This window comes from Balaenoptera ricei, chromosome 16 (assembly GCF_028023285.1).
Source record: "Balaenoptera ricei isolate mBalRic1 chromosome 16, mBalRic1.hap2, whole genome shotgun sequence".
NCBI classification, from domain to species: Eukaryota; Metazoa; Chordata; class Mammalia; order Artiodactyla; family Balaenopteridae; genus Balaenoptera; species Balaenoptera ricei.
The window spans coordinates 67,915,133-67,929,496 of record NC_082654.1 but is presented as its reverse complement, the minus strand read 5'-3'; the positions used below and the strand labels follow the sequence as shown (position 1 = coordinate 67,929,496).

Sequence of the window (14,364 nt, the reverse complement as noted above, 5' to 3'; positions counted from 1 at the left end):
TTTGAAACTCAGGGTCACCAAAGTATTTATGAAGGTCCCTCTAAACCTATTTACATTCTATCATATTCTACTGCTACAATTACATCTGGAGATAACAGTTTTCAAGACCTGAATTTCTATGATATAAAAATGAGTAATGAGAAAGCAAATATTAATTAATAGTAATAAAGCAATTATTTCATTGATTTGCAATTACATATGCACTTATTTTTATAAAAAATTATAGGATTCAATTCAGAAAACCATGCTCTAAATTCACATCCATTTCTCATACAAGGGGCTTACAAAACCTGATTCACTGTAAAAATCTCTGAAGTAAATAAAGACAAACTATACTGACTTAACATTTCTTTAAGAAATCTGGCAAGATTTCTTGCTAGTTTAGTTTCATGCAATTTTATATACTCCAGTTGAGTTTTTTCTAACCTACATGGCCCTAAAAGATTTGGTGGGGTAAGGTGGGGTGTAGCTTCTTTGTTTCAAGCATCTTCCACATGTGATGGGATAAGTCTGGGGCAGTACTCACCGCTGACATGATGAGCTCTCCTCCCAGGTTCTGGATCTCAGCTTTAACTTGACTGCAGATTTTCAGCTGGTGAGAGTAGAATTTAATCTGTTCCAGGTAGGCCAACAAGTCCTGTTTGCATGATGGATCTGGGCACTAAACATGCATGAGATAAAAATGGAAATAGCAAAACAAAGAGTAAGTAGATCAGAGCAATTAAATATTGAGATTGCAAGTATCTTATAAGGCACTGACTTTATTTGCATTGAGTCCCATTTCTCCCACCAAGCCCATGTAGATTCTGATATGCTTCCACCATTAGAAGAGTTTCTTCATGTTCCAACCTTAACTACTTTAGCATAGACAGAAGAAGCAGTAAAGGAATTTCCAGACATGAAAAGGTACATGAAATAATTGCCTTTAATTTATGATAAGGTTAGAAGCCTTAGATTTCATTTTTAGGTAAATCTGAAGAAGTATTTAAAATGCAATTATTCCCTTCATCTAAAGTTTCTATTAGAATACTCCTCGAGACCCATAGTTCTGCATTGTCTGTCCTTCGTTATTTATATGGGCATTAAAAACATCTGCAACAAAACATATATTATGTTCTATTACTTTCAGCATTTAATGTTTTTAGCTATTACTGACAAAAGAAATCATTTCCACCTTAGCTAACAGCTGTGGATCTACCTGGAGCCAAGAAAGAGGCAGCATACATGTTTTAGAGATGTATTAACTTTCTTTACGAAAAACAGTCTCCTACATTATGTTGTTAGCTTCTCTAAGGAATTTCCTGGAGTAGAGCTTTGTGCTTAATCATACCATGATAAATATCTGTGGTCAGTGTTTAATGTTTGTGTTCTTTCTCCTATGCAATTAGAATAGATTTTTTTAAATCCCCGATAATTTAATTTCACTTTAAAAACATTCATAAGGATATAGAAATATGAACTGTAACTTATATGCAAAGATATTCACTGCAGCCTTACTTACACTAGCAAAATTTGGAAATAAATATTCTATAATAGTGAAAAGACTAAATAAGGATACATATCTATATAATGTGATATTATACAGTCTCAAAAATTAATATTTTCAAAGGAAAATGTTTTGGGAAGGTAAAAAACCACAGCATTTAAAATTTCACATACTATCTCAATCAAAGTATGTAAAAAAATGTGTTTAGGGCTTCCCCGGTGGCACAGTGGTTGAGAGTCTGCCTGCTGATGCAGGGGACACGGGTTCGAGCCCTGGTCCCGGAGGATCCCACATGCCGTGGAGCAGCTGGGCCCGTGAGCCACAATTACTGAGCTTGCGCGTCTGGAGCCTGTGCTCCGCGGCAGGAGAGGCCGGGATGGTGAGAGGCCCGCGCACCGCGATGAAGAGTGGCCCCCACTTGCCGCAACTGGAGAAAGCCCTAGCGCAGAAACGAAGACCCAACACAGCCATAAATAAATAAATAAATAAAATTTTAAAAAGAGATAAGCAAAACATTCTCTCTATAATTTTGAAAAAAAAAAAAAATGTGTTTATGTTTGTGTTTAAAACATAGCGGGAAATAAATATGTGAAAATGGTAAATAAACATGATATAACTAATATTTTTCATATTTTACATATCTTAATATATATTACTTACATTATATTATTTCTATAGTAATAAAAATGTTATTATTTTAAAAGCTTTAATTCTAATAGCCAAAAATGAAAACTGAAAAGTAGGATGAAAGACCTGAAAGTATTCCATGCATTTCTGCTTTTACATAGTAGTTAATAAGCTGGAGTGTTGTTGAAAAATTCCTGAGAATCTTATTCTCTTTTATATTTGCTAAATAGACTAATCTACATAGCTCCAGAATGTGTGGACAAGATGAGAACATGTGACTTTTGAGTAAAATTTAGTCAACAAAGGTAGCAAAGATATAAATTCTTCTGCAGAAATACTATCAACCTGCTAGATAGGCACGGACAGATGACATGACACATGATAACCAGCCAGAGAAACAATCAGATAAGAGGATAGAGAGACCTTGATATTAAGGGCGTTTCTCAAATTTTTAACACAGAAGAAGGGATACTCCCAGAAGTCTCATCAGGAGGATTAAACTGTAACTAAGTAAGAAGAAAGAGAAGGAGAGGAAGGAAAAAAAAAGGAGAGAGAGAGAGAGAAGGGAAGAGGGGAGGAGGAAGAAGCAAAAAACAAGTAAAGGAACGGATTTCTCCAATTTACGCATGAGAAATGAGACGTTTAGAAAGCATAATAATTTTCCCAGGATTGAAGAGCTTATGCTAGAGCCAGTATTTGAATCCATATCTACTTGCTTTTAAATCCATTTTATTTTCAATCGCTGAACTTAGGAGAATTTGGAGTGAATTTTTTTTTTTAATCACAGATTACCATGGGTTGCATAATTCCAAGGAAAAAGAGAATTTATGGGAACACTATGTCTATTTTGAAGTGAAGATTGCTTAGATTTTTTTAAAGACAAAAATTAGCTATCTAAAATTACCTATAATGATGACAGGCAAGTCATCTCATTGTTTTACCACGACAGGAAGTTGATCTTTATTAGGTACTTCTTATGTGTCAGGCACTGTGCCATGTCCTTTACATGCATAATTCTAAGTTAGTATTCATAGTGCCATTTTACTGAGATCTAATTATTGTCATTTTGCATATGTGCAAGCTAAGTTTTGGATAGAATTTATGATTTGCGTAAAGATTTGAATTGAGTTTTCTCTGTTTCATTCACTGCACAATGATCTCTTCTATATGACATTCATTCAAAACATTGCTTTGTCTATCCTGAGTAATGAATGGTCTTATCTATTGTTTGTTCTTATGGATGGACTCAATGATAATCTTTGACACACACAGTGTTCTATCTGTCATATACTCTCCTAGGTGCTTTACCTATATTAACTCTTTTAATAATCACACAACTTCATGAGGCAAGTTCTGTGCCTCCTTCTCTATGCCTCAGTTTCCTCCTTAACAAAGGAGGAAACTGAGGCATAGATAAGTTAATTGACTTGCCCAACTGAGAAATAGTAAAGATGGCATTCAGACTCACATGATCTGGCTCCAATCCTTACCTCTAAGGTCTAGGAACAATATCAGTCTTCCTGCCAGTTTTATCTTATATATAAACAGTAAATTGCCACTCTGATTTGTAAATTGGTTGCTTAAATTGACACTCTTATCTGTATATTGTAGGTAGGATTAGTGTGAATTTGTTCCTTAAAGACCAGCACCACTATATAACTTCTGATAAAATCAAACTTGCAAATTAATAATTAGATTGTTAACTGATAACCAATGTTGCAATCACCTAAGTTTAAGCAAAACATACAGTCTCTCTCAAGACACTTTCAAGGCCATGCTAGAAGAGTCTAGAATTGTGTTAAGCAAAGAGTGAGTCAAATGAGTAGAAAATTTGAAGTTGAACTTTTGAAATTAAAAGTTACTTGACCCAGATTTACCCTTCATTCCCAGAACTGATGAAAATGTTGGTTACACCTAAAGATGGTAGCTTTATAAGTGAAGTATGAAAAACATACTGATTGGTAAATTCCATACTATAAGACTTGTTAAAGCCTTCTTTTCTATTGACATTTGGAAAGTCTTTCTGAGTCACTTTTAGCTGCCCAGAAGCAGAACCAGGGGAATGAATCATTCCCACTTTAAGAATGCTCTTCTACTATTTGCCAAACCTCCGTTACTAAAATCAAATTATGTTTTCCTCACCTTTTATATTTTTACATAAAGCTAATTGAAAAAGTTTGGGACCTAGATTTCTACTGGGTGGGCCAAAAAAGTGCCTTCGGTTTTTTAAGTAAAAAATAAAAGACACATTTTTCATTTTCACCAAGAACTCTATTGAACAACATATTCACCCTTTTGTTCCACTACCTTCTGCCATTTTTCAGGCAACTTCATAATTCCGTCTTCCAAAAACTTTTTATCTTTTTGAGCAAAGAACCGTTCCAGGTACCTTTTACAGTCTTCCAGGGAATTGAAATTTTTTCCATTAAGAGAATTTTGTAAAGACCACAATAATTGGAAATCCGAAGGTGCCATGTCTGGTGAATATGGCAGATGAATCAGAACTTCCCAGCCAGGTGTAACAGTTTTTGCCTGGTCATCAAAGAAACATGTGGTCTTGTGTTATCTTGATGGAAGATTATGCATTTTCTGTTGACTAGCTCTGAATGCTTTTTGTCCAGTGCCACTTTCAGTTGGTCTAATTGGGCGCAGTACTTGTTGGAATTAATCATTGGGTTTTCTGGAAGGAGCTCATAATAGAGCAGTGGTCCCCAACCTTTTTGGCACCAGGGACCAGTTTCATGGAAGACAATTTTTCATGGACGGTGGCGGGGGGGGATGGTTCAGGTGGTAATGTGAGCGATGGGGAGCGACAGGTGAAGCTTCACTCGCTTGTCTGCTGCTCGCCTCCTGCTGTGCGGTCCGGTTCCTAACAGGCCACAGACAGGTACTGGTCTGCGGCCTGGGGGTTGGGGACCCCTGTAATAGAGAACTCCCTTCCAATCCCACCATATATACAACATCACCTTCTTTGGATGAAGACTGGCCTTTGGTGTGGTTGGTGGTGGTTCATTTCACTTGCGCCATGATCTCTTCTGTTCCACATTATTGTACAGTATCCACTTTTCATCACCTGTCACAATTTGTTTTAAAAATGGAATGTTTTCCTTACATTTCAGTAGAGAATTGCACGCAGAAATATGGTCAAGAAGGTTTTTTGCGCTTAACTTATGTGGAACCCAAACATCAAAGCGATTCACATAACCAAACTGGTACAAATTATTGCCAACACTTGATTTGGATATTTTGAGTATGTTGGCTATCTCCCAAGTGATATAACGTTGATTGTTCTCAGTTATTGTTTTGATTTAACTTCAACTCTACCCGACCGTGGAGCATCGTCCAGAGAGAAATCTCCAGCACAAAACTTCGCAAACCACTTTTGACGCGTTCAATCAGTCACAGCACCTTCTCCATACACTGCACAAATCTTTTTGTGCGTTTCAGTTGGGTTTTTACCTTTCTTGAAATAGTAAAGCATAATATGCTGAAAATGTTGCTTTTTTTCTTCCATATTCAATATTAAAATGGCTACACAAAAATTCACCACTTTTGATAAGTCTTTTTTTTAAATGCACACTGATATGACAGCTGTCACCTATGATCTAACAAAATTGTTTCGAATGAAATTAAAGACTACTAAGTGCTACTAGAGCCATCTTAAGGAAAAAACCTTTCGGCCCACCCAATAGAACATTCATGTCCTTTACTTTTTAAAAAATAAAATTTGCACAAAAAAACTTTTAAAGGAATACTGCTAGGGACTTTTAGTCAAATCAAGTGGTAGAATATCATAAAACATTTTGGTTATTATTTCCCAGTTTATTAAAATAGGAGATGTTAACCAGGACACCTGGTTAGCTTTTTAATGCATGGATTTTCTTTGTTTTTAATTTAAGTTTTATAACCACCAGGACACTCACTACAGACAAGCAGATGGCATGTCAGCCTAAGTGGTTTTGTCACATTAAACCGGCTTTCACTCTTCTAGTAAGGTGCTTCATACTAATACAGAATACATGATTGAGTAATGAGAGGAAAAGTGAAGAACATTTATTACCTTTCAGTTTGAATTTTAAGGGTAAATTAGCAAAGTGAATACTTTTAAAGACCTGTATTCCATAAGTTTAGCCATTTTTTTTGCTCATAATGGAGTTTAAACTTTAAGACACAGTTAAAATGACTTTCGCAATTACAGACAACAAATTTTGCTAAGCTGGCAAAGTTTGTTAAGGGAAAGTTATTAGGTGTCATTGTGAATTTCTAGAGTGGAAATTTCAAGCAATCAGTGATAGCAGAAGCACTCTGTGTCCATGACCTTTCCCTTCCCACAGGGCTCATTTCTCCACCTATACTCCAGCCCAGAGGCTGTCTCATTTCACCTTCCTCAGGGTCACAGATCATCCATGATCCCATCTTTTTCTGTACTTTTAATGTCTTTTTCTATCCTTGAATCTATCAACATAAAGTCCCTCAAACCAAAATCCCTCCCTCAACCCTGTAATCCCATCTTTCTCTCCTCTTGTTCAGGAACATGCTTTCTAAAAATTTTCAATGCCACCCCTATTGGTGTTCTGTGTTTTCATTCTTGGGCATCTTTTCACTCTTGCCCTCTTCTTGGATAATAGTATCAATATATGCTGCTCTGGCTTCGTCGATCACTTACAAAATAAACATGACTAAATCTCTATCATCCCACCCAGTCTTCAGAAAATCCATATACATATTGTATTGCCCCAGCTCATCTCACTGTCTTATCAACATTTCACACTCAACACATATAACCCTCCACTGTCTCATACTCCATCTTGCCTATTATAAAACCATTTTTCCTGTTCTATTAACTATCTCAATAAAGAGTGCTTCCTCCCTCTCTCCCATCTATTAAATTTGGTCAGTCATTTATTTGAGATGATTCTACATCCAGAAATCTCAGCATACTTTGAACGTTTTTCTTCTTTGTTATGCCTATCATTGCTGCTCTTTAGCAAACTAAGGTTTCTAAGACACAAAAGAGAAGGGTATCTATGGAAGCATGGTAAAAATACAGTGGGACTCTTTTATGATGTCGTGATGGAGGACGACATTGATTCATATGGTCTAGAGTGGACCTGCTGACTTGTGAGAGTTATATTTGGGAAATTATAGTTTGGTATTTTTCAGTGCATAAATGTTGTTTTACCAGAAATTATATATGTTGTTCAAATTTTGTCACATCTCCTTATTTAGGCTAAAATGGTCTTTTTAAAAAAAAATGTATTTTATTTATTTAATTTATTTTTGGCTGCGCAGGGTCTTCACTGCTGCACACAGGCTTTCTCTAGTTGTGGCGAGTGGGGGCTACTCTTTGTTGCAGTGCGCGTGCTTCTTACTGCGGTGGCTTCTCTTGCTGTGGAGCATGGGCTCTAGGCACGCAGGCTTCAGCAGTTGTGGCATGCAGGCTCAGTAGTTGTGGCACTCGCGCCCTAGAGCACAGGCTCAGTAGTTGTGGTGCACGGGCTTAGTTGCTCCGTGGCATGTGGGATCTTCCTGAACGAGGGCTCGAACCCGTGTCCCCTGCATTGGCAGGCGGATTCTTAACCACTGCACCACCAAGGATGTCCCTAAAATGGTCTTTTTTAAAAATATATTTATTTTGATTGTGCTGGGTCTTAGTTGCAGCGTGAGGTCTCTTAGTTGTGCACGCAGACTCTTAGTTGCGGCATGAAGACTCTTAGTTGCAGCATGCATGCGGGATCTAGTTCCCTGACCAGGGATCGAAGCTGGGCCCCCTGCATTGGGAGCACGGAGTCTTACCCACTGGACCACCAGGGAAGTCCCTAAAATAGTTCTGAGTTTAAGAACTGCTTCAAATTCATTTTTAGTTTCAACTTGGTTTGGACATACAATCGTTGAGAGACTGCTATCAGTGAGATATCCTTTGAAAACTAATGCAAATTAAAGACAAAGATATTTTCCATCTTCATCAAAGCTCATTTCCTTTAGTAGGTATAAAGTTCTGGCCCAACCTACTTTTCTGCTTTATGCTGACTTCCATGAGAAATTCTCAGAAGGACTGACTTCCATATGTGTTAGATTAAAACTCAAAACACATCATCTCCCTCCCTGAAACCTGAAACGTGTCAACTGAAGAGTTACTTTGATTGAAATAAACTTATACAAATGTTTTACCCTGTATAAAGAATATGGATATGGAAAGGATGGTGGAAAGGTTATTCAGACAAATTTTGATTATTTGGAATTTTTGGTTAAAGTCAGCCAGCAACCTGTAAGGAGAAACTTTCCTCATCTTTCGTCTTCCCCTCTTACACCAAATAGCCCCTTCTTCCTAGACCCTAAAACACCTTATTCTGGGTACCTAAGGCTATAGTTTTGCATACATGAAATAAAACTGAATATATAATCACCCTCAAAGCATTTAAGATATTGTTTCAATGGGAAAATGACAAAGACCCAATAAAAAAGAAAAATAGTAAAGCAGCATGCCTTTTAACAGGAAACTCTTACTTCAAGGATGCAAACAGATAAAATATTTTCAGTATTTTATCTATTCCTATTTAATCTCTGAGAAGCTGCTATGCATTCATTTTTATAAAGTAGGGGTTCATTAATCTGGAGAACAAATCTAGGTATCAAATTCTCTGTTCAAAATAAATTTCAGACAAATAATTGTGTCAAAATACAAATACTGTCACAAGATGCATCTAGAAGTTATAGTCTTAAGAGACATGTTAGAATGATATAATTAATGCTTCATAAGTTTCTTTCTAGTGTAGTTTTATTACATTTTTTTTTACTCATAACATCAGCAGGAAACAATACAAATCAGGCTAGCCACCAACAATATTTTGTCAAAATATCAATATAAATTACACTTGGAGATTGTTTTGTTCATAGTTGAGTGCATTGTGTATGATTTGCCTTGTAATTCTTTATCTTGTTTTTTAAATGTCATCTTTCTTAAATTAGTTTTGGCTTTCAATATATTTAACACTGAAAATTCATTTTAATTGTGTCCTGTTATGGTTAGGTGGGAGTACCCAGTCAACAATCTGGATATCTTTCCTTTGGAAAATCTACAGTGAAGGAGTATTAGGATTCAGACACAACACTCAGGGGTTACAAAGTCCAATTTTGTCCTCTTCTTGCACAAAACACTTTAGCAGATGTTAATTTTATTTTGTTTCCTATTCACCTCTTTTCTATTTGGGGTAGGTTGCTTCTGTGACTAATTGTGATCTTTCAGTGTATTATTCCTACCTTGTAAGGTATTTTCCAGTTCATCTAATTTAGAATACCTGCTAACATGATGATTTACCGTGAAGAGTCAAAGAATAGAAAGAGATGTGTACCAAGAGTCCGAAATCCTAAATTTGTAAGAAGCATACTTCTCCAACTTGTCATTCTCTTTATTCGTGAGGAAAATGTTTAAGAATTGTGATAACTAACAACATCCTGACCTTCAGGAATATACTGGCTAATGGAGACAGGATTTGTACCAGAGTTCTATAGGACTTAAACAACATGGTCTTGGATGGCATATGAAATCTACCACACCATCTCAAGGTAATTCTAAACCCAAGAGATGTTGAGTGATTGGGACAAGTAAGCTTACATTATGCTTCTGTATGTTACAACAGAAGATTTTCATTCATCTCTTCCTAGCTACCTAATGGTAATGCCAGAGTAGTAAATTGTATGTAGTTATATAAAATAAACATATGTTCAAGAAAGCAAGACAGGGAAGAAGGGTTAAAAAAAAATCCAGGAAGGCAGAACTAGAAGTCTCAATTTGATTTCATTTCATTCTCTCTACATATGAACTTTGACTCTGAAACTTTATAGAATGAAACTAAATTGGCCCAACTATATATATATTTCACAAATCCATGTTGGATAGAATTGAAAATTGATTGATGTTTGACCTTCTGACACTCTAGCCAAAAGCAGACTGGAAAGCATCATAAAAATTATTAAAAGTTTTTTGAGCTATTAGATTGTTCAAAATTAAAAGCAACCAATGTTCTGGCAGAGTTTTTTCATAATATACATTGACACTGTAAAAACTGCCTTGCTTATTTACATTATTCAATTGTATTCCACAACCAATTTCAGTAATTATTTTTGTCTAAATTTTTTATGTTAATCTATCAAAAAGTATCCGAAGCACAATCATAGAGAATCTTCCCAGATAATCACTATAATAAGTGATTCAATTCTGATTCTTCAGAACCGTATTTATTCAGATGAAAATTAAACATATCATTTGAAACTACTTTACTATATGAAATGGAAAAGGCCAAAGAGAGTCATCCATAATTCTTCATTAGTCAGTGACTGTTTCTTTAAGCTTCTTTTAAAATGTCAAAGTTATATGGAAGTGAGACAATACTTTTGCTTTCTTCCATGCAATGTGAATAATGTTAAAAACAATAGCATAATTTAATACAGCTATGTTATAGAAGTACCTACTGCAAGGTGACCTAATCTAATTAAAGAAGAATATCAGTCAAGAAGAAAAGGACAACTTCAAAGTGACAGAATTATTTGGACTTTGAAAATTGTGCATTCTAAAATAAACAAGTACACTGCTAAGAATCATTAAGTATTTAAAAAGTTATTAGAACACATAAATTTGTTTAATGTATTATGGTTTCATTTATCCTACTACTATTTTGTCTCATAAAAGTGAATACAATAAAATTCTAAAACACAGAAAACCATGGGCAGATTTGGGTTTCAGTCATTTATTCATAATAGATTTTGAATTATATTAGAATAGAGTTTGTTTTTAACTGTAAATGCTGGATACTAAAGAGATTAATAAAATGTTTATAATGCTTAATGTAGCAAGAACTTGAAAAAAATATATATGACCATATATGTGAATATATATATATATATTCAAGAATGTTTTAAAATATTTGTCTCTGTTATTATTTTTCCTTGTTTATTTCTCTTCCCTTATATCCAAAAATATAATATCTAATAAGAGAAAGTTCCTCAGGTTCCAAGAAAAAGAGGATAAAAAGATAAAATAATAGTAAGTAGCCTAATAAAGTTTCTCTTAAAGTATATGCACAAAAAGATATGAAGTAGTTTCAGATTCAAAAAGACAAGTGTTTTTTTTCCCCAAAGATAGATAAATATGTATTATGGAGTTGAATAATGTAAAACCTGCAAAGGAATACTATATCTCCGTTTGAAATAGCAATTGAATATCTCAGTACATTAATTAAAGAAACTGACAGATTTCTCAATTAAAGTTAAGCAAAAGGTAACTCTAATAATGTAGCTGCTGCTTAGAAAACTGGAATAGAGACATGAGAAATCTAAAGAAAGGAAACCAAGTATTTAAAGCATCTATAAGGATTAAATACTTCCTACATTTTATATCTTCACTTCAGTATTCTAGTATTCTGCTAATTACTATTTGTCTCACAGTTTTACATAGAATGCCAGAACATATTGTTTACACAGAAAACCTAACATACTTTTGAAAAGCACTAATTTTGAAGAGCAAAAATAAGAAATCTGAGATATTAAGAAAAAGAATACTAACATTGGGTATTACAGCCAACTAAAATAATTTGAGTATATCTGAAACTCAAAAAGCTGATATTTAGAATAATTTGAATATATTTGAAGCTCAAAAATCTTTAAAATAATCCAGCCCTAAATAATAATAATAATGATAATAGTAGTAATAATAAAGCACCAAGAAATAAACTTCCTCAGAATAAATTTTCCACTACTTGTGTGTTAATTATGCAAAAAAAATTAAAAATAATTCAATAATAATTTAGGAAAAAACAATCCAACAGAGTAAAAATTCAACTTTGTTTTAAACAATGTCAAATGACAGAGAGCAATTACCATGAACTTTCATCACATCCATTTGTAAAGAACTCACCTGGTTGGCAATCTGCCGAGCAAGGACGTCCATCCCTGATCCTGATTCTGATATCATTTTAGCTGCATAGATCACATCAGTTGTATGCTTCAGTGGTCCTTTTCCCCTTAAAATAAAAGAATACATGTTTGTTGCAGTGGTTCATGCTAAGATACAAACACACACAAACACACACACACAAGATTTGTACCCCAAAGTATAAGCCATTGGTTTTACATACTTCAGTTTTAAACAGGCCATGATTAGATTCCAGTATGAAATGAAAAATTTAAAAAAAAAAAGGAAGGCCAATTTTGTTAAGATTCAGGATATTTTGCCAAGAAGATGGACTCCATTTGATCTTCATTCCCATGTATTTTGTACAATAAACCTTAGCCCAGAGATACTTTTGGTGGATGTAGACCCCTGAAGGCAAAGGTATTTTCTTCATTCTGGGTGGAAACACGAGATTTTGGACATTTTATATGTTCAACAGTGTACTTTGATTAGCAGGGATGCTGTTAATCCTCCTATTTTTAATTTTTTTTTTTACAGTCTTTTGGTTAACTGTACTTTGTTTTTATCACATTACCTCTCCTCCACAATTATTTCATAGTAATATCAGAGTAGTTGAGTATGAATCTGGAGTCACACTATCTTGGACTATTTCCCCAAACAAACTGCTTCTTACCATTTGTGTAAGTCAAACAAGATAGATACCCACTTTATGCCCCAGTTTCCCAGTGATAGGAAATAGGAGCACCCACCACATGGAGTCATTCTAGGGACTGCATGATTTAATTTCCACGAAGTGCTCAGAACATTGTTTTAAACAAAGTAAGCATTCAATAAGTTGTTATTTTTGTGCTTGTTATTTTAAGATAATTTTGCTTTCTAATGCCATGGAATAAAAGTTAGGTTTATTTAGGGATTTGCAATGTAGTTAAGAAAGAAGTACACTTCTTACATAGTTGGAGTGGGATAAGATAAGGAGATATTTTTCTGTCTTCTCATTCCTCAAAAATAAATGAATAACTGACCTGAATGAATAAAAATGTTCCATCCACCTAAAACTGCTCCTCTCCTTATTCCTTTATGTCCAATTCCTAACCCTCTACTGAGTGTCGACACACTGGCTATTCCAATTATGTGGTTTCTGTTCCTTGTTCCTAACAGAGAATAGGACCCTGAAGAAATCACCCACTAATGCAATTGTTTTGATGCTTTGCCGGGAGTAAGATGAGTGAGGAAGGTGGGAAGAAGGAATAAGCCAGTCAGGGTGAGGAAAGGGAGATTTTGAGAGGCCAAAATACAGTGGAGTTGAAGAGAAGGGGAATGGACACAATCTTTGTCCAATATCTTATTTACATCTTGGACCAGTCTTGAGCGTAGATGCGCTGATGTTAAATCTAATAAGATGTGTTGTTAAGAGAAAAATCTCTGTTCACTTAGGGACTATCATTCTATACTAATACAAGATAGAGGGATTCATGCAAAGGAAAATGATCAGAGTATTCTACACCTGAAAACCTGAACATCAAATCACTTGTGACTAATATGTCAAAAAGGCCCTTTCACTGCATTTTATTCATGGGGCCTCTCAAATACATTACAAGCAAGTTTTCCTGTAAAAATGGAACCTCACGGCTAAGAGGATGAAAACCTGGCCTCAGTAGATGGTTATCACCATACTTCTCCTCTTTGAATCTGTTGACACAGGTTGCTTTGAATTTTTCTAAAAAAATCAACATTAATCATTACAATTTTTTTTGAGTTGCTCTTATCAAATTTACTTTACGCATCAGGCAGGACTAGATGTTATGTACATGGTTATGTTCAAGACAGGCACTGCATTTCATTATGTCTATGCATCTCCAGAGAAAGTTAAACTTAAATAAAGCTGTCCAAGCTCCCAAAAGGCAATGCATCAATTTTCAAGGTCTTAAACAACGGACAAAATTTGTTACTAAGGAGAGTGGCTAATGCTCACTTAGCTTAAACAATGGACAAAGAGTTTTATCTAAGGGATAATGTAGCTAATGTACCCTTCCCCTCAAAATAATATATTTCCCCATATAAAAACCCTGGGCTGATGAAAAGGAAATTACCTCTAGCTTTAAATACACACCTTGTTATGAGACCACTATCTTAAACACATATAGAACTTAAAAGTAACAATAATATATTGTGACAGACTACAATTATTCTCTTCTCCTCATGCTCCTAATTAAATGTATTGCCTGGCAAGCTTCCTACTGAGTGCCAAACAAAATATACAGTTTACAAATGATTCCATATTATGCCAAGTTCCAGAGGAAGCTGCAATTACTGAAACTATGATAAATTTTTAACATTCTCA

At 34.9% G+C, this 14,364-nt stretch overlaps 1 protein-coding gene across 4 annotated transcripts in view; it reads right to left on the bottom strand.

The window, feature by feature from the left end:
• Positions 1 to 14,364, bottom strand: part of CTNNA3 (catenin alpha 3) — a 1,736,704-nt gene that overhangs the window by 53,646 nt on the left and 1,668,694 nt on the right. For all 4 annotated transcript variants that reach the window (XM_059899110.1, XM_059899112.1, XM_059899111.1 and 1 more), the window contains 2 exons: positions 12,027 to 12,132; positions 527 to 661 (listed from right to left, as the gene is read on the bottom strand). In XM_059899110.1, the coding sequence (XP_059755093.1) occupies positions 527 to 661; positions 12,027 to 12,132 (241 nt within the window). The remainder of the gene's footprint in view (positions 1 to 526; positions 662 to 12,026; positions 12,133 to 14,364) is intronic.